We start from the raw sequence: 25,849 nt of genomic DNA, 5'->3' as shown, positions 1-25,849 counted from the left end.
GAAATTACTTTGGTTGCACTGAATAAATAAGTTACCTTTTTTGCCTTGAAAAAGAATTCCGAATCAGCTGGAAAGATAAATCCACGTGTAATAGATAGAAATATAATTATTAGCATTTATTTGCATCTATTTAATGTAACTGATTTTATAAATTTGGAGGGAGTATGTAGTAATGCCAAGGAGCAGATAAGACTTTGCAGCAATTCACATGTGCAGGTAGCAGTATAAAAATGGTGGCTCCTTTCACACTTGAGACTTTGGACTAGCAATCTTGGTCTAATTAAGCGTTTTTTCACCTTTTAATCTTCTGCTTGTATGCCTTTATGTTGCTCTTTATTTTTAGCTTTTTCCTGCATCTCCCCTTTGTTAGATGTCCTTAATTAGAAAGTCCAGTACAAATGGAGACAAAATGTTGCTGTAAGAACATGCAGGCCGTGTTTGCTCAGAGAAATCTGATCTAATGTGTAGTATTTGCTGGCAGCAAGCCCTTTCCTGTCAGGTGAACACAGACAGAAATACAATATGATGTAAAGTAGCTTTAGGTGACGAAAATGCCATGTATGTTCCTATTTCTGAATTACTTCTACATGTCCTGTTTCCACTTCGAAATTACTTTTATCTTCTGCTATACATATCGTAAAAAATTTTGTTTGTACAGATTTCATACATGCTGTAGGGTAACACCACATATGCCTTTCTAGATAGGCTGGATGATGATGATGATGATGATGATTGGTATTTGCAGAGCAAATAGTTTAAAGGGTGCTTCCTGGATGGTAGCAGTACAGCCGACTCATGGAGATTAGAAGAGCAAGCAAATAATCCTGATCCTTTATTAAACTCAGCTGAGATAGGCATTGCATAGCTCTGCAGATGAGGACCAGAATAAGTCGTAGTGATCTAGTTGAAGTTCTGGTGACAGATCTGTAAATTAGGAGCTCCGCCGTGGATGGAGTAGAGAGTGGATCTCCGTCTTGTGAAGCTGTGTGTTTCTTTCTGGCTTACTCTGTTTAATCTGCCAACCTTTCCTAGGAAGTACTAGGTGTGATGAAAATTTCCATTTGAATTTTAGAAGGGTATTTTATTATTTTTATAGAATTACTCACATCACTGTCCTTGTGTGACCTACATGAAGCGTTTTACTTTCTTCTCTTCTAGAGTCGGAGTCTGAAGGGGAGGAGAACTGAGACGGTCCAATAAAGCCCAGTCTCAATCTAGGTTAATGCCAAATGCGCTTGGGAATGCCGTACTGTTCAAGCAAAGAGGCTTTACTTCAGTGTCATACAGAAAACTATAGGCTAGGCTTTCCTTTTGTTTAGAAGAATAAAGGTTTTTAATGGAGCCCTGAGGCATTAGATGCTTTACTTGGGACTCTACCTCTGGCTCATTGTACACTAACTTAGGCAAAGACATTCAGCAAGGAGCCATATAGAAAAAGTGAAATGAAATACTTATGGACTCCTTTTTATTAACGGTCTTTTTCAGGTACTATGGTATATGAACACTCCAATTTCTGTTTATAGAACTGTTTGGTCTGTGTTTGTAGCTCAATATTGGCTTGTGTATGTGATTTGACACCACCACATTTTTTTGAATAAATGGCTTTTATATCTTAGCTGTGTGGTGTTAGTGTATGTGTTTTCTAAATTTGGTTTGCCAAAGTTTTTATGATCCTTCAAGTGAAAATTACACAAGAATGTCAAGAGACTGTTTTCCTATTTAATCACAAAATCAGCATCCATCGTTAATTGGGATCACTGTCTAATCTTTATTCTATGTTTCCGTATAATTTTGGACAGATTAACCACATTCCATAGCAAATCTTGATTTATTAATGCAAAGAAAATGTGCAGGAACATATCTGCAGAGTCCCAGTTTTGCAGGTACACAGTTGGTGCAGTTGATAAGTAGAATAACATGCTGTTCTCAGTTCAGACTACACTCAGTTATTGGTAATGGCTAAATTTTGCCAAAAAATAATCCTATTTGAGAAGCATTAGCTACAAAACATGCACGACTGAAAGTCATTAGGTGTGAAATCTGAAATTTACATCAGCGTGATATCACAATTAAATACTTGACTGAAATACATAAATGAATATATTAACTTTTCAAGACCCTTCCCACTTTCTTTAATATTCCCCTTGTGCCTTGATGTGATGCCACTTACAATTCCAGCGCCTGGGACCTGGTTAGGATGTTGCATGAACAGAGGCAACGTGGAGGTTTGTACACGCGTGCAAGTCTCAAAACTCAATCCCAGAGCCAGAGGTCTGGTGTTGTGGGAATACTCAGCCAGCGCTCGGGATCGGAGTTCCTGGAATCCTGTGTTGTGCCTCGTGGATGTGAACTCAACAGCAAAGGTCCAGTGCAGCACCAGCTCCGTACTGCCACTTCTTTTTTCACACAGCAGTTGATCAGGTAACAGTTGCTGCTGTTTTATTTCTTAGGAGCCCGGTTACTTCGGAAGTAGTCTTCTCCTGCCCCGCTTCCCTCTGTGCTGTCCCTGCCTCTGACCATACTGGTGGCCCAGAATGACCAGGGCAGCGAGTCACCTTGCTGATACATTGCACTGCTTCAGCGCATCTTCTCTTTATGTTACTTAAAACACTCTGCATCCTTCCCTTCAAACACAGAGTGAAATCCACACGAAAGATGAGTGATTGGATTAGTAAGGTTTAGAAGAGACAGGCTTGGATTCTTACGGGGGGAAGAGCATGAAAGAGCATAATTAATGAAGTGGTGTATTTTGTCATTAGAAACCAGTAAGCTAACAGAGTACAGATTTTTCGATGGAAACCACATCACATAGTTGTAAATGTCTTGTCTCAATATGTATCTAGTTTTACTGGAAAAGAAGTGCTGTTGAATGCCAGCTTTCCATCTAGAACAGCGTTTATTTTTGTAACAGGTATTGATCTTTGGAAGGGTAAACATGTCACGTGGATATTTCCAGCAACTTAGAGGAGACAGTAAGATAGTGATACTATGAAGCGGAATTGAGGCATCAGATGCATGATTTCCATTTCAGTCTCTGTTACTGCAGAAAATAAATTTGCCAGGCACTACTGACCTGGGGCCATCTCCTCACCGCGGTGAAGTGGTAGTACTGAGTTGTCATTGACGCGGAGTCGCTACTGCTAAAAACATTCCACATTCAAAATCGCTGCTTTCGAAGGTACGTAGAACTACTTTTCTGTATAATCTAAAACCCAGGCTGGTTTCCAAGGTGCCGATCTAGAAGAAGGCGCCTGCGGTGGGGCTGGCCGGGCCGTCGGCTGGAGGCACGCTGCGGCAGGAGGCCGCGAGTCCCGCCTGCCTGCTGCCTCCGTGTCCTCAGAGCACAGAAGCAGAGCTCGGCCTCGCGCTCGGTGGGATCTGCTTCCCTGGAGTTCAGGTACCTACAAGCCAGGCACCCGTCAAGATGGACTTGATGATCCTTACGGGTCCCTTCCAGCTTGAGAGGCTCTATGACGCAGTTGTCTCGGGCTCCATTTATAGATGTTGTGCTGGAGAGAAACGAGTGTTTTTAGGACAGGGCTGCTGGCCAAGCTGAGACCTGTGATACAGAGCGGCGCGAGGAGTTGCACTCTGGACTGACGGTAGTTGTCTGCAATTTTCAGTCGCGCAACTCCCCAAACCCAACCCCTTCCATGTTCATATCACGTCTCACGTTTAGCACCTGGGAGCTTGCCCTCCCCCTGCAAAATGGTTTCTTATTTTGCTTAGGCACCGAATGTAGGTTTCTGAATCTAGTTTTCAGGAATTTTCCCCATTTAATCTTTGAGATGAAGTTCAGATGGGGACTTTTCATGCACGTATGTATTTTCATCCGGCATTTCACATACGTGCCGATAACTGAACTGGGCAGGGGCACGAACACAAATAGACCCGGTTTGCATCAGACTGAATTTTGGTACAAACACATGTAATGATTAGACTTTTCAAGAAACCCGTAGTTTAGAAGCTGGGCAGGGCTTTTGATGTGACTCTTCAGGCAAAATACCCTTCCCTGGAAGCCTCCACAGAGTCTGCCTTTCAGTTAAAAATGTCCCCAATCCAAAGCATTTTTTTAACACAACCCTTGAATTAGTGTTTCTCTGCCACAGAAATGAAAGTTACAGTTAATGCTAAATATATTCTTCAAATATGGAATCAGTTGTCTTATAAAAATATACGTAATAGAAAATGTGCTTGACATAATATATTGCATTTCGTTTTAAAACTTCAGTGCAATCTAGATGTCAGAACTGTACGTATCTCCTACTCAACAATAAATTGCAACAGAATGCACTATGAAAATGGGATTAAATCAGAAGGTGATTCCTCCCTTCCGGCCTCTCCCTTCTGAGCTCGTGCTGAGGTTTTACCTGAGAGCACCATTTATACCGCTGCAAAACATTCCTCTAGCATGCAGGTGCTCTCCAGGAGAGGGACCACATCTTTCTTGGGATGCAACAGTGAGTGAGTTGAGTTTTTACAGTCTCCTTGGTGAAAGCCCTGGTTAGAAATCTGAAATGGGTTGCTACAGTTCCCATTTCTTACTCCTTCAACTACCTAATTGCATTGCAGGCTTGTCTGACTGTGTCAGGCCCTATACTTAAATCTTACGGATTTAAGTCGTTTTCTAACAAACTCACCACATGTCTTGCAACTGAGTTCATCCACAGGCTACATATATTAAATTAATGGCCAGTTACTCTTTTAGTATTTAAAAATTTCAGAACATAGGAGATAGTGGTGAACTGATGCATATGTTTGTTCCACAAAGAATCCTGAGCTGTAGTAATGACTTCTTTCTGATTAAGACCCTGTCCATTGTCAAAACAGATTTAAAAATGAAAAGCTATTTTTGAACATTCTTTATATTTTATTTATAATTCAAAGAATTATCAAAATGCTTAATATAACATATTCAATATAAATACTATTTATAAATGTATTGGCAAACATACATATTTAGAATACTGCATTATTCATGCAATATATTTAAATATTAAAATATATTTAAATAATATACAAATAGTTTTATAAAACATTATTTTTTAAGAAAATTATTTAAAATGTACACACATGAGAAAGTCATTACACCTAGTACAAGATATGTGTGAAATACTAAAGGGAAGATAATTAGACACAGAATATTTTGACTACAACTCAGTTTCAGTCCATGAAAGAAGGTATTTCTAAGTGAATGAAGTACTTTGTAATGTCAAAACATTTAGAATGGATCTTAGTTTTGTTGAGAGTGTTATTGGCTTTGCTCATAAAGTTGTTCAGAAAATTCAGAACACTGGGATTTTGAAGCATTGTTTATACATAACGCTTTTAGCCTGGATGCAATCACTTGCTGCTTGGAATTTACCCTACTCTCTACTAGTAACTGAAGTGACAACCAGACAAACAGGTGATTCAGCCCTCTCCCTTCCTGTGCTGTAAGAAATGGCTGGGCAACTAGTTTAAGAAAACACACACAATTGATCATCTGGCTGTTAAAACTGTTTTTAGATTCCTTTTAATCCCTCTAAGCTCTGCATTATTTTACCTCTGCGGCTTTCCAAATTAAAACATTCAAAGGCTATTAAAAATGTCTTAAAATATCAATTCTTATCTCAGGCATAATTCAGGACGTGCTATTTATTAACATCTTTCTTTGTAACGCAGGAATGCCTTGAAACCCTAGTATGGCCCAGAGCAAACTGTGCTGTATGGGTGCACATAAGTGCAGGAGAAGCATCTACACTCATCACATCTTTTTGGGGCTTGGGAAACACCTTCTAGAATGGCCCCTATGCTTCATTAAGAGGTATGAGGTAGTGGGTTCTCTTCTGACTTAGCTAGCCAAGCTCCTGGGTAGGACTTTGAAGTATCAAACACTTCGTGCCTGTTGCTTGGTATATAATGGAGGGCTGGACACAGAAACAAGTGAGCAACTTGCATCACCACTTTCCAGCTCATGGGAGCCGGCCAGAAGTGGTTAGCAAGCTGCCGTGGTTTGGGCCTGGTTGGCAGCCAACCACAATGCAGCAGCGCTCTTTCCCTTCCCCTCCGGCAATGAGAAGGGACAGAGAGCCAGGCTTGGGGTTCGAGATAGGACTGGGATGGGGAAAAAAATCCCCCTTTTATGATCACGAGCAAAAGGCAGACTCGTTAGGGGAAGAAAAAAGAACATACATTTATTACAGACACTAACAACACATAACAGAGTAGGACAGTCAGAAGCATTGCCACATCTTGAGAACACCTCCCCCCACCCCTCCCTTCTTCCCGGGCTCAGCTCTGCTCCCGATATCTCTACCTCCTCCCCCAGTGGCGCAGGGGCAGGGAATGGGGGGTGCAGTCAGCGCTGCCACTTCCTTCATGTTCGGCGAGGGGAGTGTCCAAAACTTGTTACCCCCTGCTCCATCGTGGTCCCCCTCTCACAGGAGACAGTCCTCCACAAACTTTCTCCGACTTTAATTCCTCCCACGGGCCGCAGCGTTCCCCACACTGCTCCATCGTGGGTCACTAACTTCCTCCAACTGGATTCCCTCCCACAGCTGCAGCCCTTCCCGAGCTGCTCCGGCGTGGGACTCCCCCACATGCTGCAATCCTCCCAGCGCTGAATTACAGCAGCAGGGCTGCCTTTTCCCACAAGACCCCGGCCTTCTTTGGGCATAGCACCTTGATCAGGTGAGCAGGAGCCACAGGCCATAAATCTACGTCTGCTCCACCGTAGATCATGGGTGGCAGAGGGGGGCCGCCTTGCCGTCTCCCCACAGGATACAGGGGGGTCTCTGCTCCGGCACACCTCCCCCCTCCTTTCTTCCTCCGTCCCTCCACTGACCTTGGTGTTCAGGCAGCTGCAGCAGCTCCTTCTCACAAGTCCCACTGCCCGTCACCACGTCCCTTCTTAAATACGTTATCGCAGAGGCGCAGCCAATTGGCTCAATTTCCCAAACAGAAGTGGAGATGACTTGGAGCTGGGGGAGCTTCAAGAAGCTTCTCACAGGGGGCTGCCCCAATAGCCCCCTCCCCTGCCACCAAAAAACTCCACCACTCACTCAACCCAGGACACAAGCTTAAGTATAAATGCAGGGAAGCGGTATAATGTGAAAAGCATAAACTACACTAAACAGTGTTAGAACATAAGCTCTCAGTACTACCCACACCAGAGCTCACTACAGCATCTTTAAGCCACACACTGCTCGGTAATAGCTCGGTTCAGCTTTTTCCACTCCCCCCGGGTTCATATTAGCCAGCTTCCATGTTTTTCATAATTTCCACAAAAGCTAGGTTTTGTTTCTTCTTAAGTCCCGTGCAGTTACGATTTTTTTTTTCTGAAAACAAAAACCCCTTTTGCTTCTCAAATCTTCACTTGGCATGCAAATGAAGGCTTCAAGTGAAAAGGAGCCATCTTCTCAAATTTTTAAAAGCCCCGCACAGTCCACTTAGAGGCATGAGGTAGTGTTAAACAGGGTCTAAACAAATGGGTAGGTGGGTGGGTGGGTGGGCGAGTCATTCCATGTTTACTCACAATGCAGCCATAATTCACAGTTCAAGATGCAGAACTTTGTTGAAGCACCCGTGCACTGGCCTGAGTGGGACTGACGGACCGGAGAGGGCTGGAGGCGCTTCCTCCCCCCGCAGGCAGCCGGGTCAGGTTTCGGGTCCCTGGTGCAGCTCATCGTGGGGCTCCAGCTCCCCAGAGGTGGTGCCTGGGGCAGGGCACTGACAAACTTCTGTGGTGCTGCATTAGCAGCAAGCTTCTTAGGGTCTTGTATTTGAGCGGCAGAGTTTTCTTTCAGGACAGCTTCTGCACTTAAGCAATGACAGACCAGCACTCCAAGACGAGCAAAGAGAGCGAGAAAACGTGGCCCAAGCCCTTACTTTCAGTGTTGCAAAGGTGCGGTGGCTGCTCAACCCTGGTTTCTGTTTTGAACACCTTCCTCAAAATGGGAGCTTTCAGAACTGGCGGGTTCAGCCCTTGAGCAGTGGTGGGTGTAGGGCACGTGGTGGTTCAGCCTGGCTGGGTTTGTCTGAACAGCATGTGGAGAAGAACAAAACCTGTCGTGCTCAAACACGTCCTTACTGAGGCTCTGATAAATGCCTGGTAATTTTAACGGGTCTCCTTCGGCACCTCAAAGATTCTGCTTTAAGGTCTCGTCATGTTCATGGACAAGAATAACTAGCTTTAAAATCACATTTGCACTTAAAAATGGGGCTTTTCATTATCTAAAATAAGGCTTGTGGGCTAAGACAAACCAGTCATTTCTCAAAAAGAGACACAAGTAATATTACACGGCCTAATTGCAGCCAGCTAGCCAGCTGAGCTGTGCTAGCTATTAAGAACCAAAATGAGGACAAATTATGTAAGTATATATTTAAAAAAAAAAAAAAAAAAAAAAAAAAAGCGCCACATCTTTTGATTTTGGATGGGTAAAAAGCAAATCTTCAGGGTTGACTTGTTCCACTTCACCACCAGGGTTTTGCTATGACATTTAAGGAAAAGTTAATTCCTGCTCCTTACCAGCCCCATGGGCCCTTCAGAGCTTCATGTAAATAGAAACAAATCCAGAGAGGGGGAGTTATGCCAACACCTGCAGAAGACGGCACTCGGGCAGGAGAGCACGCCCAGGCTGTGCACATAACCTACATTTGGCCCTTGGCACAGAGCTGCTGCGCTCGTGTCCCAGATGACCTGATCCATTGCTATTTTTTCCTGGCAGGAGTATGATTACCAGCACAGTGGTGGCCACGGTTTCTTCCCACAGAGGCCTGGTAGCTCGTGTCACCCCAAGCACTAGTGGGAGTTTCAGGTGCTTGGCCCTTTTTGGGTTTCTCCTTTTCAGTTTAGCTACGTCATAACCCAATGAGAAAGATGTTCTGAGCTTACAAGGGAGCTCAGGAGCTTCGGTGGGAGCTGAGCTGGGTGGAGTCTCACCTCACCATGCTGGTGAGCACGACCCATCTGAGGTCATCCAGACAAAAAGGGGAGTGAAGAGTATGTGCTTGCTTTCCCGCTGCCTCTCCCATGAGGGATGCAAGAGAAATGCACTCGTCAGTCTCAGCCATCCCCGAGCAGGACCACACGGATGGCTGCGTTTTGCAGACGTGCAGGGTGTGTCCCCTGCCCACTGGAGAGGTGTTGCTGGACTGTGTCTGCCAAGAGCCACCATCTCCTCCCAGTCAGCACAAGGAAAGAGGCCAGTGCTGGAACTGTCAGTACGACACGGGTGCAGCCTGACAGGTAACAGTTTGGTACTTTGGATCTGTCACTCCCATGGCGCTTGGCTGCCAGAAGCTCAAAGACCTCAGTCCAAGTGTCTCATTTAACAGTCCAGCATTAACAACTGCCACTGCATCCCACACGCATCATTAGCACATCTACTGATGGTGTTACAGGACCTGAGTGTTTGTCCAGCACCCTTCACCCTACGGGACTGCAGGGAAACTGCAAACTGCTCTGGAACTCCACTAGCAGGGAGAAACGCACTCCTGAACACCAAATTTCTCTGAATTAGGAACACACAGAAATAAAAGAGGAAATATTTAGCTCAGAATGAACAAATGACTGTATCATGGCAACTTCATAATAGTAAGATGCATTTGCGTTGCAGTCTCTTCTAGTACATCAGATGCCTGAGATTTTTCTGTTTATTTTTCCCTGATGAACTTCAGGAACATTGCTGACATGCCAACATAACCCTCTCCACATCATTACTAGTTATTGCTGGGATATTTGCGTAACACTGACAGCCATAAATTACACCAGAAGAAATAACAAAACAGCATTGTTGATGTATCCGAGGATATGACCAAAATAAGGCTTGTAGGCAGACCTGTAGTATTAGACCCACTAGTCTAGCTGGGAAAAATCAATAAGCTTTCAAGTACCTCAGTCCTTCAGGTCCAAAATATAAGCAGCAGCCTTGAAAAAATAAAAACCAACTGAGAACAACTACTCTAAAATTTAATTAGATTTGTATCAATAAGACCATCCAAGAGAAAACAGATGGTATCTGTGATACTGAAGGATATTCTAAAGGGAAGTGGGTAGGCAGATAATTTATAGTTTGTGGAATAAGTAGGACCTGTCAGTGGAAGAAAAGGTTAAAAGATGTCACAGAATCTCTCCTTTTCACTGTGCTGATGACTTAAAGAAGTTCAAATACAGGAGATTCACACTTTTCCACCTTTGCTCAAGGGTCACAGGCAGCACTACGCTAGCTGGGAAAAAAAGGTATTTACCATGTGGCTGGGTACCCATCCCTGCATCAAGTCTGTCCCTATGATCCAGACCCTTGGGGTAACACCAATGCAAAGACATCTGAAACAGCCTGGAGATAGGACTATGCTTCCACAGCCAGAAATTTCTCGTGTCAAGAGATGGAAGCAGGGTATGGGCAGACCTGGAAGATGACACTTTTCCCACCTCTTGGAAATAAAAACATTTTTCTGTGGTTTTATCACGACAGTGGGATTCTGGGGTTAATAGAAATAATGTTCTATTTCTGCTTGCTATCAGAGACTTCCTATCTATCTCCTGCGGGTTTTTTTGAGCTTAAGACATTAGTGAATCCAGAAACCTCTCAACCTGTAAAACTGTTCCACAAGAAACCATTAAGGCCGAATTCTAATCGAAGGGTATTTCATCCTGTGATGAAATCACAGCTGAGAACACCCTGAATTCTCTCTCCCCTCACAAAACACACATAATGCAATAAATCCAACACGGCAATGCCTTCTGTTCCCAGGCAGACCACCTCTTATTTACCGTGGTATCTCACCTTCCTCTCCCTCACACGTTGGCCCAGGTTTCCGAGTCACCCTCAGCAAAACTTCCTGGGTGGATCCCCCCTTCCCCGGGGGGCTGGGGCAGGGACCAAGCGCCATGGCTTCGCACCCCCCTTGGAGCCCCTCCAGCCTGCACCCAGCCTGCCTGCCGGGCCCAGCGCGAGCAGAGCGCACGAGCCACATCTGCTGGCACAACTCCTCTGTCCCCCAGGGAGATCTGCGGCGGGTGCTAAAATAATCACAGCAACCAGATTCGTAGGGATGCAGTCTCCAGAGAGCCCAAATAGGCCAGTAGCTTGTCAGGGGAAACACCAGCACCTGGAAACGCTGCAAAGACAGAGGGAGAGAAGTGCCAGTCCCACAAGAAGGGCAGGACACAAAAAACAGGACAGAAAGACAATTCAGAGTAACTGCATAAACCAAGGTCATGTGCTGGCACTTCTGCACCAAGCTGCATGTATGTACTGCTCTCTCATGTGCTGCTCCTCCTGCAGTCACACCCGGGTCCCGTTACCAATGAGCAGAGGTTGCTTCATCTCAATCTTTTTCCTTTCTTTTTTTAGCTTTCAACTGCATTTTGTGCATAATCACATTCACAGTTTCTTTTACATGTTTTCTTAGTTTTGTTTGTGTGAGTGAGTTTTAATATTTTTGTAACAACTGGTTATAGTTTAGTGATTTATGTAGCATCTATATCATTATATTTATGTTATAACTTAGTAGCTGTTACAGAAACTGAAATGAGTTGTTTTTTTTTAGAGACCTTTCTGAAACAGCAGCTGATGGGGCTCCTTTAACTGAAGAATTCTCAGGGCAAAATGCAGCTCAAATGATACATGCACACATCTGGATGATTTATTTAAACTTGAATAACACAATCCTCCTTTCAAGGACTAGAAAAGCAAATAGCCACTTGTTTATGTTCTGCCTGTGTGCAAACTCACCCTTATACATTACTAAACTTGAGCAGGATAGATGAAATGCAAGAATCAAATGCAGACAAGAAGAATCAGCATGGGTAAATAAAAGATATGTATCTACTAAAGAAGTCCTAAAGCAACTGGTTCTCATGACCCTAAACTCCAAAAAGTTTCCACAGGGTCTGGGAGAGGTCTGAAAGTTGTAAGCAGATATATGGACCACTGACTGAAGAGGAACACATGGTGGTGCTGATGTTGCAAAGCAACCCTGGCTTTTTAACATGAAAAAGGCACAGAGGAAAAGTGTGGTCTTCTTGGGAATACCAATCCTCAGGGAGGAAGAAAAAGGACAACTTCTTCCCGTATCAAGGGAAGAGTCCACTAGGGACAACTTTAATAATATAGATGGAAACCTAAAAGTAAGCTAGCGGAAAAGCACAGAAGCACAGCCTTCTACAAACATAAATGAGAGTGACAGCAGAGCAACAACCTGCCAGTTAAAGTCCTGCAACAGCGGGAGGGTCTGAACCAGGCTGTAGATGACATTTAAGCTGGAATTTTGTTTCCATGATGAAATCCATGCTGACTGTTCTCACAAGAATTCACTTAAAATATCAGGAACACATAGATATTCTGGAATTCCCAAGGGTTCTGACTCCACCCCATAAAATGGAAATGTTGGAAATCTAGATATTGCCCCAAGATGGAGGCATCAGAACCAGAAACTCCTTCCAGTTTTGAAGAAGGTATTTGGAGAAAGTATGTTACTGACCTACCTCTCACCAGTCCTCTTTCACTGCTGTGCTGTGCCTGTAACGTACAGAAATATATTATTCTTCAGAGGCAAACAAACAAACAAAAAAAAAACAAAACAGAAATCACACAGCTCAGTAAAATAATATTAAACAGATCTGATAAAGCACTGTGAAAAAAACACAACTATTGGCAAAAAAAAAAAAAAATCAGATGTGCTCTACTCCCCAAATGCAGAGGTGCCTACATCATTTGGTTAGTGCAGGACACATGCCTTTGACACAGGAATGCCAAATAAAACAAACATACAATTTAAAAATAAAACTGTTGTAGCAGCCTCTGCAGTTAAGGTTTTACCCAGTATGTGGAGTAAATCCTGTTCTTTTGAGGGATCTTCTGCTTTGTTCTCGCAGACCAGTGACCTTCCTGTCCTTTGGCTCAGAGAGGGAGATGACACCCGGGGTAGACATCAAGTTATCTGGAAATACTGCATGAATTCTGACAGCGGAGACTTACGGGGATGAAGTGGTGGAGTCTCAGCCCCAACACAGACATAGCAATGAGAAGCACAACAAAGAGACTTGAAGTCCACTCCGGCTGGTCACCTTGGAGCAAATCTTCTTAACACCAATAGCCAGAATTGAGACTGGAAACAAACGCTGGCCTGCTGTTGACAAGGAAAGGGCCATAAAGTCTACCTGACTTTTGCTGGCCTGCTTCTACTGTAATGCCACTTACAATAGCTGTCGGCACTCACAACATCTATTGTCACTCACGCCAGCAATCCCCCTGCACGGCTGCAAAGAAGCTCCGCAGTGCACTCACAGGTGGCCTGTGCTCCAGACCTGTCTGCTCCCAATACAACTGATTGCTTGCTCTACCTAAACCACATGAAGAAATATTTCCTGGGGAAAAGCAGCCTTTGAGAGCACGTTATTTTGAGTACATCATATTCATTTAAGGCTGGATCCTTTAAAAAACAGGTTCATATCTAAAATGGTTTGTTCTTGCTGAATCAGCCTTGTTTTTCAGCAGCATCCCAGTTATTGTTTTGTCAGCTGCTGTGTCTCTCTCGGTGGCACCAACAAGGCAAGCAGCAGCAAATACACTGCGAGCTGCCACGACTTGGGCTGTTCTAGGGAAACTGTGCCATCAAGTTGCAATACATTTCTAGAAGAAAAGCCACTCCTGTGGTGACAGGCTGGCAGCTTCCAGAGCTGACATCTCTCACTCACACACAGAAGGTGGAAATAAAACACAAGATGGTGTCAAAACCACTTTCCAGCTCATCCTGGGAAACTGATTATTTTTAACTTGAAAATCCATCATCATTTAAAATTCTCTGCAGAATTAAGTTTAGATTTACCATTACATTTGCTTGGAATTCAGTGTGCTTTCTGTAAAGCACAGTCCCTGCAAATTTTCTCTCATTTTGGGATTCTTCACTCTTTCATTTTCTTAAAAAAAATTAAAATAGAACAGCATAAACCCTGCTGTGTCCTTCCTTCATCCCTTACTGTTTGCTTCTCTTGCTCTCTTGCATAAGGTTTCTTGACACATTTGAAAGTACCTAATTAAACGGAAACTGTATTAGCACACCATCAGAACACTCTTCTCTTTGACTGTGTAAACTGCACAAAAAAAAGAGGCCACAGAGAAGAAATTAACAAACCAAAGTTAATACCTGGCCGATTCATATCAGACCATTTTTGACTGATGGCTGTCTCGACCAGGACCCACTAGAAAAATGAAAAAACACAGCTTTGAAAGAGCAAACCCTACACTGGGAATGCAGGCTGGCAAGACAACAAAAACAGGCAAGTCTTGGGACTCCGAGGAGAAACTTTGGTGAAAGATAGGCCATGCCCCATCACCTTTTATCTTTCTTTTAGGGAAATTGTACCAAGCAAATTCAACTGACAGAAACTTCCTGCGTGCTTAAGGGATTAATTACTTATTGCACATATCAGTATCTGACTGTCAGCCTGTGTAACGTCCCCAGTGCAGATGTCTGGGCACTGACAGCAGAAAGCACTGACAGCAGACTCTACGAGCAGCTAACCTGTGGGATACAGTATGAAGCCAAGTTTAAATGCATAGCATAAGCCTATATATTGCTTAGCCTGCATAAAGTCAGAAATGCACTCCACACCAAGACAAACAGGCTGATTTTCACAGTGCTGGGTCTGCTCCTGTACTGCAGCTGGATGTATAGCTCAAGAGCAAAGCAGTAAATTTGGAATAAGCATGAGACTTTAGGGTTTCACTGTCAAGTATCACCTGACACTCCAAGTAACAAACAAAGTTTGTTTCTTCTATTTCATAGTTACTAGGTGCCTATTCCACCCTTAGTGTCATTTGCTTGCAAGAAGACTACTGGAAAATAAAGAGCTGTGCTCATTGATGCACATACTCCTGAGCACTCATGTTGCTTTACATTTTTATGCAGGGGCCTGGTACTCTTTTAGTGCTTTCAAGGGAAAAGACCAAATGATGAAACTGCTTTCCAGCTTGTCTCCAGCTTGTGCACAGATGACGGTGGTGATGCAGCAGAACTGGCTGGCAGGGGAAGGTTGTTTTCCTAACTAGAGGAAAGAGTCATAGGTTTTCTATATGCTCCTCATGCATGCTCAGAAGTACCGCATTCACATTACTAGCAGCTCATGGCTGTAGGTCTTCTCTTTGCAAGAAAAGAAGGTAGGATGTTCTAATAATGAGATAGTTTAAAGAAAGATGAATTACTAGAGGCATATAGCATTGTTACTGCACCAACTACTTCAAAATGTATGTCAGGTGTCTAAATTAGCTATGACACTGGTTTAAGATTTGATATTAGGAAAGAAACTGTGTTCTTTAAATTTACCTTCTGAATTTTGAGCAATTTACTGCTTATGTTTTCAAGGTTTTGCTCACAAGTAAGTTGTCCATTTCTGAAAGATTCTCACATCGTCCCAGGACCAGAGCAGCTCACTTTACTAGAGGTAAGCTGTGCTGAAGGAGCAGGGTGAGCATACTGACCGTGCCTTACAGAAAGAAACAACAGATAACCAAAATTCAGCATTCTGTCTTTCTCTTCTTCCTGTGAATTTCTTTCACCTGAGGATTGCTGGTTTAGACCAAATGTCTCCATTTTCTCACAAGTGCTCTATCCCACTTTAGCAGGAAGTCAAAGGAAAAATAGAAGCTCATGACATCACAGGGAAAAAAGGACTGCTCTGGCTCCTAAACACATGACGTAGGAATAACAATGGAACTGTGTTTGTTTAACCTAGATAAAAGAAGGCTGGGGGCAGATCTGACTGCAATCTTCCACTCTCTAAAAGGAGTCAGAGCGAAGACAGAGCCAAACTCTTCTCAGAGGGACACAGCAAAAGAACAAGGCAACGGCCACGAGTTGCAAGGAGGTTAGCTCTGGTAACAGAAAAGTTTTCATAGGGAGAGTACTCAAGCGCTGGAATGAGCTGCTTGACAGCTTGTGGCTCTCCATCCTCAGAGATGTCCAAAACTTGACCGAACGTCTCCCCGAGCAAACTGCTTTGGCTCAGGAGTTAGCCCTACTTTGAGCTTGGTTGGATCAGAAGGTTGGATCAGATGACCTCCTGGGGTCCCTTCCAACCTCTGCTCTCCACGGCTCTGTGACAGGCACGACACAGCTTGTCACACACCTCATATGCCCAGTGACACAGTCAGCAGACAGACCTGGTGATGAGCGGTTAGCTAAGCAGCTTACATCAGAACCTTGGTGCTGGAACTTCCTCTGTGATGCACAGCTTTTCTCCCCACCCTTCCGCTCTCACAGTACAAGGTCTTGCTCAGACCATCCTCTACTGTTCTGCTATGTACTTGTAAACACTTCGGATTTCTGCTTTTTAGCATATGATGCCTGATTACTTCAGGATTTCTTGGAACTCTCCCAGGGAATCACCTGGTAGGGTGTTCAGCAGATGGTATCCATTTTCCCTTCAAACCAAAACCAAGTGGTGACGGTTTCCAACTGAACTTCATAAAGATTAAATCTTTGGGATACAGTAGTAATGAGAACCTGCAGCAGACATAAGACCAATAAAACTGCAGTTGATCTGAAAACTATTTATTCTCCCACTGTTAGTCCACAGGCATTAACATGTCCTGTTAATTACAGTTACTGTCTTAACTTATATTTACTGTTGAAGTTTTCTGGGTATATTTCAGACCTGAAGAACAGATGTGACCGTGGATCTGGTGCCATCGCACTGCACTGATACACTTCCCATGAGAACAGGGTATGATAAACACTGTCTCCGAGGGGCTACCTTCCCAGCAGTTACCCACCTCTCCAGAGAGACATGTGCATGGCTTACACTTAACAGCACAAATGAGTTTGGATTTGGCTGCAGGAAGCATGAGAGCACTTTGTTGCCTGTATCTAGGATTCTGCCTTTTTCTGTTCCAGACTTAACTAAATGCAGCCCAATTCCAGGACATCCCCAAATCCTAGTCTTGAACAGAAGGACTGGGCTTTGGGACAAGCCCTTCATGTGCTACTATTCAAAATATAATTTTCCTGCTATTTTCAGCCTCCGGTTGTTCCTTTAATACACTAGATGCAACAAGCTCTCCTTATCCTAACACTCTATCAGCTTAAATCAAAATGGATTTTAAATGTTCTGAAAGGCAATTCTTACAACCAAGATAAGATTTTTAGAAAATCCCAAGAACTAGCTTCTGAACCTATAAAATGAGTATTTGCCTCTTTTACTATTTTTACAAGGCTGAACAGTAAAATATACTTTCCTTTTAAAGTCAGTGTCCTGGTGCTATTTTAATTCTTTGCTGTTTGTTTCCCCCCTCCCCCACCTGTCTATAAACATTAGAGGGACAAACTTCACCAAGTCTAGCTTTTGTCTGGCAAGCTCTACTCATGGAACAATTCAAAAGACACGGGCATCAACTGAATTAACAAGTAGACATGCTATTGTTGCACTCCAATGTTATTTTCACCCACTGCATGGTGGATCCGGCGGGAATTATAAAGAACGGCTTAAAAGCGAGTCTGGACATCCAGCAGCTCCATTCAGAACAATGGCTTCACGCTTGCCTGTAGCTGCTTTTGCTTGAACAGAGTTTCTCTTGTAGGTAGTTTTCTAACAGCAATTTAGCTTTCCCAGAACTGTATGCCATTTTGATTTTGGTCAGAAAGTTTCTCTAAGAAATACATTCGGCATCTGTCTTTCCAAGAGCAAAGATGAACGAACTGTTATTTCATCAGTCCTCCTTTGTAACCACTTGTCAGATTTACTAAACTGAGTATTTGCTATCTCTTTCTGCTGCTGGAAGAGCTAATTTCTGACCTAGTTGTGGGTTGCTCTAGCCACTGTATCTAAATGGCCTATTTTCCTGTCCTAATTTCCCTTTCACAGTCTACAATGCTCCACTTCACTCAAAAATAAATAAAAATGCCAAACAGTTTTGTACATTTTTTTCTCCCCTGCAGAGAAGAACCTCCAGCCCGAACAACCCAGGCAAGTTTATTCTGTATGCCAAAATTGTCCCTCCGTTGTGTGTGGCTCATGATGATCATCAACATGAACCACCACCACCACCACAACACCTTGTGTGTCTAGCTGTAAGCCAGCGAAGACCCTTGCACCAGCTCTGCCTACCCAGGCTGCTCCTCAGTGCCTGGTGCCCGAAAGGCCATCTGTAAGGTTGGGGGTGGAATGGCAGGAGCACGGTAGCACTGCCCGGGAACTGATTTTTGTTCCAGGAAGTGAGAGAGAAATTCATGACTGCATGCAAACACCACAGCACAGCCAGTTCATGACGCAATGAGTCAGTAAATAACTGCAGTATGTCCACAGGACATTTCCACTGAATTGGCTCTTAAAAAATCTTGATTGTTACTGCAGATAACATTTGAAATATATGTTTTATTGACTCCATATATTCTACCTGTTGCGTTGCTGATAACAAAGGTGAATAACTGACATGACTCAATATCTGAGGCAGTTCAGGTGACCAAGATGACTCAGGTTTCTCTTTTCAGTGACACAAGAAATGGCTGGACACTGGAACCTCCGCTTTCCATGGAGAGACACAGTTGATCATGAACAGCATTTTACTTCACAGACTTTGTTGACCATAACGCAGATCATTATGTTTATTTTTCCTACTATCACAAATATTTTGCTTATACATTTAAGAAGAGTAAGTCAAACCAAAGTCTAACTTTAAGAATTACAAAGTACAGAGATTGCAAGTGGCATTCCCACTCCTGGAAATACCTGGCTCTTTTTAACCCTGTTCTTCCCCTTCCCAATTCTGATGTGCATGAGAGACTTTAGACAAACAGCAAGGAAAGAAAAATAACTTCACACGACAAAGAGTGAAATGAACTGCTCCAAGTGCTGTCGACAGCTCATTGTAAACCTGGGAAAAACAAAGCGATAAAAATCAATTTCTGCAAACAATGTTTCACTTACAATGTTTTAGACACCCTATAATAGTAGAAAGAAAGAAGGTCACACTGTCTTAATTTTTAGACAATAGCATATACTTTAATAGAACTTTGTATATACTTGAGCCTTCACATTTCAAATTTGTGGCACATCAGCCACATAATAACTACTATAAACCAGCATCAACAAGGTGGGATCGCAGCCTACAGAAACAGAAGAGATTTGCTGACAAGCTGAGTTTGGAGTCAGAGTGTTTCAGCAGAAGGCCCCATGCAAGAAACGTGAAAATGACACAGGTGATCTCAGCTTCACATTGAAATGAAAACTACCCAAGCAGCTCCATTTGAAGCTCTTTGGACTAGTAAGAAGCGTGCCGGCATCAAGCCCTGGTAACTCTGAGTTTTCATGCCCCTCTCTCCTTGCAGGAACATTTCCTTGCATACTTTTGTACCGTCTGTAAGTGCAGGTCAGCAGCATTACAAGTGCCCAGTGTTCTCTCCCCCCATCACAGTTTCCCAGGAAAGAATGACTAATTCACACTGTTCACAGGTCCTCCTGTTGCCAGCAGTGCCACTGAAAGACACCAAAGAAGGGCAGGAAAACAACGACGGTGCAAGGAAGCAGAGAAAAAGCATCAAAGTGCGGGAAGAAAAGGAAAAGGCATATTCAGCTCTTGGTTATGTCTGGCAGCTCTAGATTCGTGTAACAGATGGGAGTGCAGAATTTGTCCCTATAGAGACAAAGGGTGAGGAGACAAATACTTAGGATCCTTACTTGGAACAGCTATTTAAATAATCTTAAAAAAAAAAAAAAAAAAAAAAAAAATCAAATAAACAGTATCTATTCTCTCTCTACAGAGAAGGAAAGATTTCCCTCCAACTGCAAGAGAGCCTTTTTGTAACTAAGTTTATAATTATCCATTTTAAAGAATTAAGCCAATTTAGTTCTAGCCAGAATACAATCTATGTTGGGCAGCCTGATGTGGAATAGGAGCACAGACCTGACCACTACCAGAAATTATAGCAGTCAGCACAGCCAAATGCTGTAACAGCAAAAGTATTATTCTAAATCCAAACCACATTATTCCAAGTTTGTACTATAACTTGTGAACAGAACTGAAGGGGGAGAGGGGAGGGAAGAGCTAGACCCCAGCTACGTTCATCATAGCTCCATTTATTTAATTGAAGCCTTTGATTATTTGTATCAGCTGAACTGTGTCCCAGAGTTTATGGTCAGAGGTGAATACAAACCAAGTTGCATTAGATGTGGCTAGATGCCTACCTGCACCTGAAGAAGTGAACATGTAATAGGTACTTTCCACCCACAAAGGGCTGTAGGAGGTGGGTCCCCAAATTAGAAACACCAGCATCAATTAAGAAAGCGGAGGTACAACTTTTAATAATTAATAGTGAAAGAGATCTTCTAAGAAGAAGGGCAGTGGATGATAACATTGAATAATTCAGCACTATAACCAAAGGAACAATGTCCCAGTAACTTTAGATGTGAGCACTTGAAACAAAATCCAAGAAAAAACATTTGATATGCTGATGACTTCTTGTGTTCCGGAAAGGGCAGACATTCAAGATACTCTTTCCTACCAAGCGGGCATCAAACAATTTCTGAAACAACTCTTTACAACAAAATTAAGAGCAGTTGATAAAATTGCACTGAAGCAAGCGACTTTATATCGGGCTTACGCTCTGACAGACTTGGGCCCAAAAGATCAGAAGCATGGCCCAGTAAAGGCTCCAGTCTGTAAATCTGCATTCCCAGAAGGCCAAGTTAGCCACAGCAGCATCAGTTTAATTAGCAAGGGGAAAAAAAAAACACAACAGATTTTTCACTCATCCTGTCACTTCACAAAACTCCAGCGGCAGGGATAGTCTGTCTGTCAAGTTTAGAAACAAACAGAAAGCTTCAGCAGCTGTTGAGCGTTCAGATTTAATTTGTGGTCACACATATTGGAGAACTTTAATTTGTTGCCTGGCTAGCAGCTGAGAGGTAGATATAAATCAGTAAAAAAGCAATGAGCCTTTGTCCTTGCATGAGAAAAAAAGTGTGCATTATATTTAATTGCATAAGTCTGGCAAAATATCAAAAAGCATGGAAAATAAGATCTGAGTGACAGACCAGGAAAGACAAAGCCTGCTGCTGTTCAGCCTCTTTCTGTCTCACTGCTGGCAAGGATTATTAGCCGGCTGTGGCTTCCCTTAGCAGACAGAGGCCAGCCAAATTACATAAAACAAAATGCTTTTGGAATTTCCCTTCTTAAATTGTTTTGATGACAAGTTCCTATTAAGAATTGTTGTGAATTCATCAGAAAGTAGATGCAGCTTCCTCTGCTTACTCAGAACTGACCACCACAACTTCTTCTCTGGCACCAAACCCTGATTAAAACTGCTGCGCTGTGTACCCTCACAGACATCCCAAGGGAGTAACATATGTCTTCTTGTCTGTGAAGACCAGCAAAAAAAAAAAAAAAAAAAAAAAAAAAATGAATGCTAATCCTGCAACACATATACACGATGAAGTGGCTAGCAAGTGTTACATTTGTTGTATTTATTATAAAGTATCATATAGCAGAGTCCAGCCCATGGCAACCGTGGAGACAGGAGTTTGGAAGGTATTAGTGAACTGAGACACTGTTCAAACCATTTAAACCAGTAACAAAAACTTGGTACTGACTAGTAGGAAATTGGTAAGAGATGGAGGATTTTGACTACCTGCAACTAAAAATATTTAACCCTCAAACTAAGGAAAATATACAGATGTAAATATCTGGCAAGAGGCACAGTGGAAACATAACTGTTAATAAAAATTAAAGAGATAACTATGCGGATGAATATCTGGTAGAGCTCTCACAATAGTCCAAACACTTCAATGCCCTGGAAGAGTAAATCCGTAGATGCCTCCTTTCGATTACACAGGGCCCTCAATTACAGTCCTGCACCCTCCGTAGAAACCGCCGCGAGGAGCCCCCCGGTCCCTAATCAACAAAATGGCCGAGGAAACGCCAAACCGCCTCCGGCCACCCTCAGCTCGGGCCCCAGCGAGGTCCCCTCCCCCCAGCGCCTCAGCCCCGCGGCGGGGAGGAAGGAGACCCCGGCGCCTTCGTAACAACAGAGGGAGAGAACGCGGGAGGGAACCGGGGCCACCGCCGACCCAAAACTGCCCGGGAGGCCGGGCCGGCGGTGCCCGCGGATAACGGGGTGACCTCCCAGCCCCCCGCGCGCCTTCTCATTTGCATATTTTTACCTTTGCGCCCGGGAGCGGCCAATCAGCGGGCGCCGGGCGCCGCTCACCTGCTGCGGCCGCGCCCGCCCGCCCGCCCGCCCGCTCGCTCTCTCGCTGGCTGGGCGGGCTTGTGCTGCGCGGCTTGTGCTGCGCGGCGGCTCCGCGGCGGCACGATGGTGTGCGGGGGCTTCGCCTGCTCCAGGAACTGCCTCTGCGCCCTCAACCTGCTCTATACGGTGCGTGGCCGCCGCGCTGAGGCGAGGCGGAGGGCGGGGCGGCGGGCTGCCCCGGTGGGGGGGGCGGGGGTGTGTGTGTGTGTGTGGGTGGGTGGGTGGGTGGGTGGGTGGTGGGGGGGCTCGCACCGGCCTGAGGCGGCTTTCGCTCCGCTCGCCGGGGGCTGAGGGGGGCTCCGAGCCGCCGCTCAGTCGCGGCCTCCGGGTGGGTGGGGAAGGTGGCACCGCTCAGGCCGGGCTTTGTCACCGCAGGGACGTGGCCTCCTCGGGATCAAAATCCAGGGCGGTGCGGGAGCGGGCGGGGGGGGGGGGGGGGGGGGGGGGTGGCTCGTCGCCTGCAGCCCCTCGGCGGGCGGGGGGGGCGGCTAGGAGAAGCCCGGCCCGCCGGTGCGTTATTTCCCAGTCCGGAAAGGTCGCTGCACCAAGCCAGGCGTGAACGAGGGTTTATGTTCTTTACAAGTGTCATCTCGGTGTGTTGGGCCCTGTGAGACCCCTACAGACTACAGCACATCGGGTGTGTGTGTGTGTGTGTGTGTGTGTGTGGTGCTGGAGAGGCCCCCAGCCCCCCGGTGACCCGGCTTCCCAGCTCTCCCTCGGGATGGACCAGCGACTCGAGTCTGGCAACTTCGGGGTAGTAGGGAACGTGTGTGAGGGGGGAAAAAAAAAAGTAGTGTGCTCAAGTAAAATAGCTGACTTGCTGGGGAGCTCCAGGCAGGTGCCTGCTTTTGTTTGGGCAAGTTGGAGGACCTGTTTCCAACAGAGAGCAATCAAATCTCCAACTGTGGTATAGCTGTGGGTTTTTCTCCTCAATATCTATTTTTAAGTGACACAGAAATAGCAAGAAACAGGACTACGTGTAATGGCTTCCTCTCACAGCACTTCTGGAGAGGTAATATGTCTCCTAATGTTTCATGTTAACAGCCATGCTTGGGGATGGCTTTTGGCGGACTGAAATTGGGGTCAGCCAGTGCTTGCAGGCAGTTGTATCGGTGCTTTTCTGACAGCACTGCCTGATCTCGACTGAGGGCAAAGATAGGAGAACAGACAGGTCTAATGTTGTTCATCAGAACAAACAGTTCTCGTAGCTGGTGGTTACTGGACCTGATGGTAATCACCAGGAGGGAGCATGAATGGATGTAGAAGTGTCTGTGCTGAAGCCAGAGTTTTTTGTTATTACGTTATTTGGTGTATGAGGTGACCCTCATTCCCTCAGAATAGAGTGGAACAAAAATCTTAATAAAGGAGAGGCACATGCATCTTTGGAGGAGCTTGTGGAGTGCAGTATGTCCTTGAAAAAGTCTCTGGAGTATGTTTAGGGAGCCCAGCCTACCCTCTGTGAAAGTCACCCGCAGTCCCTGTGATGTTATGGGTTGCCCATGCTACCCCCAGCCAGAGTAGAGGGGAGCAGGTAGGCATCCCCTCTTTTGGCATCTGTAGTTGGAGGTAAGTTTAGTGTATGTAAACTGTCATGATGCAGGTAAGTTAGAATCATAGAATAGCCCAGGTTGGAAGTGACCTCAAAAGATCATCTTGGTCAACTTTTTGTGGGGTTGCCCCATACCAGTGGATGGGTTACAGGTAATTTGTCCCATCCTGATTTCTCTTTTCAGTAAACCGGAGGTTGATGCAGGATTTATTTTTGTTATTAGTTGTTCTTGTTACTGTTTCTTGAGTGACAGAAGAGTGAGAGAACTCTGGATCTTTCTAACATAATGCATGCACACATCTTATTTTGGTGTCATGTGAACAGCAGGTGTTTTTTCTGAAGACACTGTCACTGGTTCCTACAGCCATATATTAACCAGGTGTAAGGGGTCTGGTAGGTCTTTTACACGTCTCTGTCCTCAGCAAGGAAAGGTTGATATTTGGGACCTCTGTAGTTCTGTTCCTGTTACCTGTACAATGCACCTGTGACCTTAATCTTGCTCTGATGTCTCCTTGAGTAGAATTTACTTTGTGGGTGTCACTTGATATTCTTTCATCTGACCTGTGCAGGACATATGTTCTGTTCAGAACATATGCTGAAGGGAAGGAATGACAACTTTGAATTACAGTAACTGGAATATCTGACTGTTATTGCTTGTGTTGCTTATTAATTATAGACAAGTTACAAGACTAATGCTTTTAAATTCTGAGTTGCAGAAATAACATTTAAATTGTTTAGTTGGCCTGGTGGAGTTGATCTAGCAAAATGTGTGGGCATCTCTGTTCCTTGGTTAGACAAAAGCCTGACACTACAAGACTTGGTTTGCAACAGCACAATAAATGATGGGCTTACATTTTTCCCAGATGGAAAAAAATACAGAAGACAACCAGAGCAATAACTTGTCATCATTGTATTAAACAACATTAATTCACAATAATAATTGTTTGGAAGGGAGTAGTGGGGGTAAGAAGGGATAGCAGGTCAAATGGGTAACACTTGAATGTTTTCTAGCTAGCATTGATGTGTCTATCACCTGCTTGGAATGGATTAACTCTCAGAACTCTATATTGGTGGTTACACTTTACGTTCCGATTTTCTTTAAAACGCTGCTAGAATAGGATATTGAAGCTTGATTTTGGGGGGGTGGTTGCTTGTTTGTTTTGGTTTTGTTTTGTTTGGTTTTGTTTTGTTTTGAATGCTGTCTTGTTTCACTTTTTTCGGTAGTACACCGAGAAAAATACATGTCCTGGCAGTAATAAATCAGTTACTAGCTTAAGGCAAGAAACCAGAAACCCACTAACCTGATTGCTCGCTTCACATCATTTTCAGATGATACTTTGCTGATCACTTTTGGTTCTTCTCTGGCTGAAGTTGGTGTCCTTAGGCCCTGATTCTATTTTTAAATTTATTTTATATGAGTAATTCTGGCGTCTGTGCTGAGTCTTGCTGACTTCAGTATGGTTCCTTATGGGTACTGGAAGAGAAAAATAATTGATTTGTTGTCTCTGTGTATATAATGATGTATATTGCTGGGATAAAGTTTTACGTGGAAGAACTGTCTGCATACAAGGACCTTTAAATACTGTTTTTGGGTATCTGACCAATTTTGGTTTTATTCAGTCATATTTACATTTCCCATCCAATGGTAAACACACACAAATGGTTTAAAATGCCTGTCCGCAGACTTCAGCCAAAATCAGGGACGTGTATGTAACTCAAGACTTCTAATTTTCCATGTATGAGAACTCTACATGCTGGCTCCACCAATAATTGCTCACTTTAACCAGACAGGATTTCCTTAGGTGGACAGTGTTCATTCCAAGGAAGTCTTGAGTAATTGTGTTAAAGTGTGAACAGTTGATACTTTGTTTCAAATCAGATTCTCAGAAAGGAAAGGGAAGTTCCTAAATCCTATCTAGTGATGAAAGATTGAAGTGGTACCTGGGCAGTAAGATTAAATAATTAAATTGAAAAAAAAAAAAAAAATTACAGTCAATTCATTTGGATCGTGTGTGTTGATTTGTGATGCGAAAAGCTACTTAATGATTGCAGCAGCAGCAAACAAGAACT

At 44.0% G+C, this 25,849-nt stretch overlaps 2 protein-coding genes and 1 long non-coding RNA gene across 9 annotated transcripts in view; 2 read left to right on the top strand and 1 right to left on the bottom strand.

Annotated features, from left to right (window-relative positions):
• Nucleotides 1-1,615, top strand: part of BZW2 (basic leucine zipper and W2 domains 2) — a 60,105-nt gene extending 58,490 nt beyond the window's left edge. For all 5 annotated transcript variants that reach the window (XM_032991806.2, XM_032991803.2, XM_042801800.1 and 2 more), the window contains one exon: nucleotides 1,159-1,615. In XM_032991806.2, coding sequence (XP_032847697.1) covers nucleotides 1,159-1,187 — 29 coding nt within the window. In that variant the 3' untranslated portion in view covers nucleotides 1,188-1,615. The remainder of the gene's footprint in view (nucleotides 1-1,158) is intronic.
• LOC116961272 lies at nucleotides 1,305-22,238 on the bottom strand. Of its 3 annotated transcripts, none has more exons than XR_004406922.2 (4): nucleotides 22,142-22,238; nucleotides 12,469-12,506; nucleotides 10,770-11,103; nucleotides 1,305-3,509 (listed from the first exon to the last, which is right to left on the bottom strand). It is a non-coding gene; the product is annotated as an uncharacterized LOC116961272 (long non-coding RNA). The 3 variants fall into 3 exon arrangements; XR_004406921.2 differs by having other exon boundaries at nucleotides 12,473-12,506; XR_006166206.1 differs by lacking the exon at nucleotides 1,305-3,509 and adding an exon at nucleotides 6,990-9,494 and having other exon boundaries at nucleotides 12,473-12,506.
• Nucleotides 21,950-25,849, top strand: part of TSPAN13 (tetraspanin 13) — a 17,086-nt gene continuing 13,186 nt past the window's right edge. Inside the window, exon 1 of the mRNA XM_042801805.1 lies at nucleotides 21,950-22,356. Coding sequence (XP_042657739.1) covers nucleotides 22,294-22,356 — 63 coding nt within the window. The 5' untranslated portion in view covers nucleotides 21,950-22,293. The remainder of the gene's footprint in view (nucleotides 22,357-25,849) is intronic.

Source organism: Tyto alba, unplaced genomic scaffold (assembly GCF_018691265.1).
Source record: "Tyto alba isolate M040663 unplaced genomic scaffold, T.alba_DEE_v4.0 Super-Scaffold_38, whole genome shotgun sequence".
Classification (NCBI taxonomy): Eukaryota; Metazoa; Chordata; class Aves; order Strigiformes; family Tytonidae; genus Tyto; species Tyto alba.
Note: the sequence above shows the minus strand (reverse complement) of the source record. Positions and strands in the feature narration are given on the sequence as shown.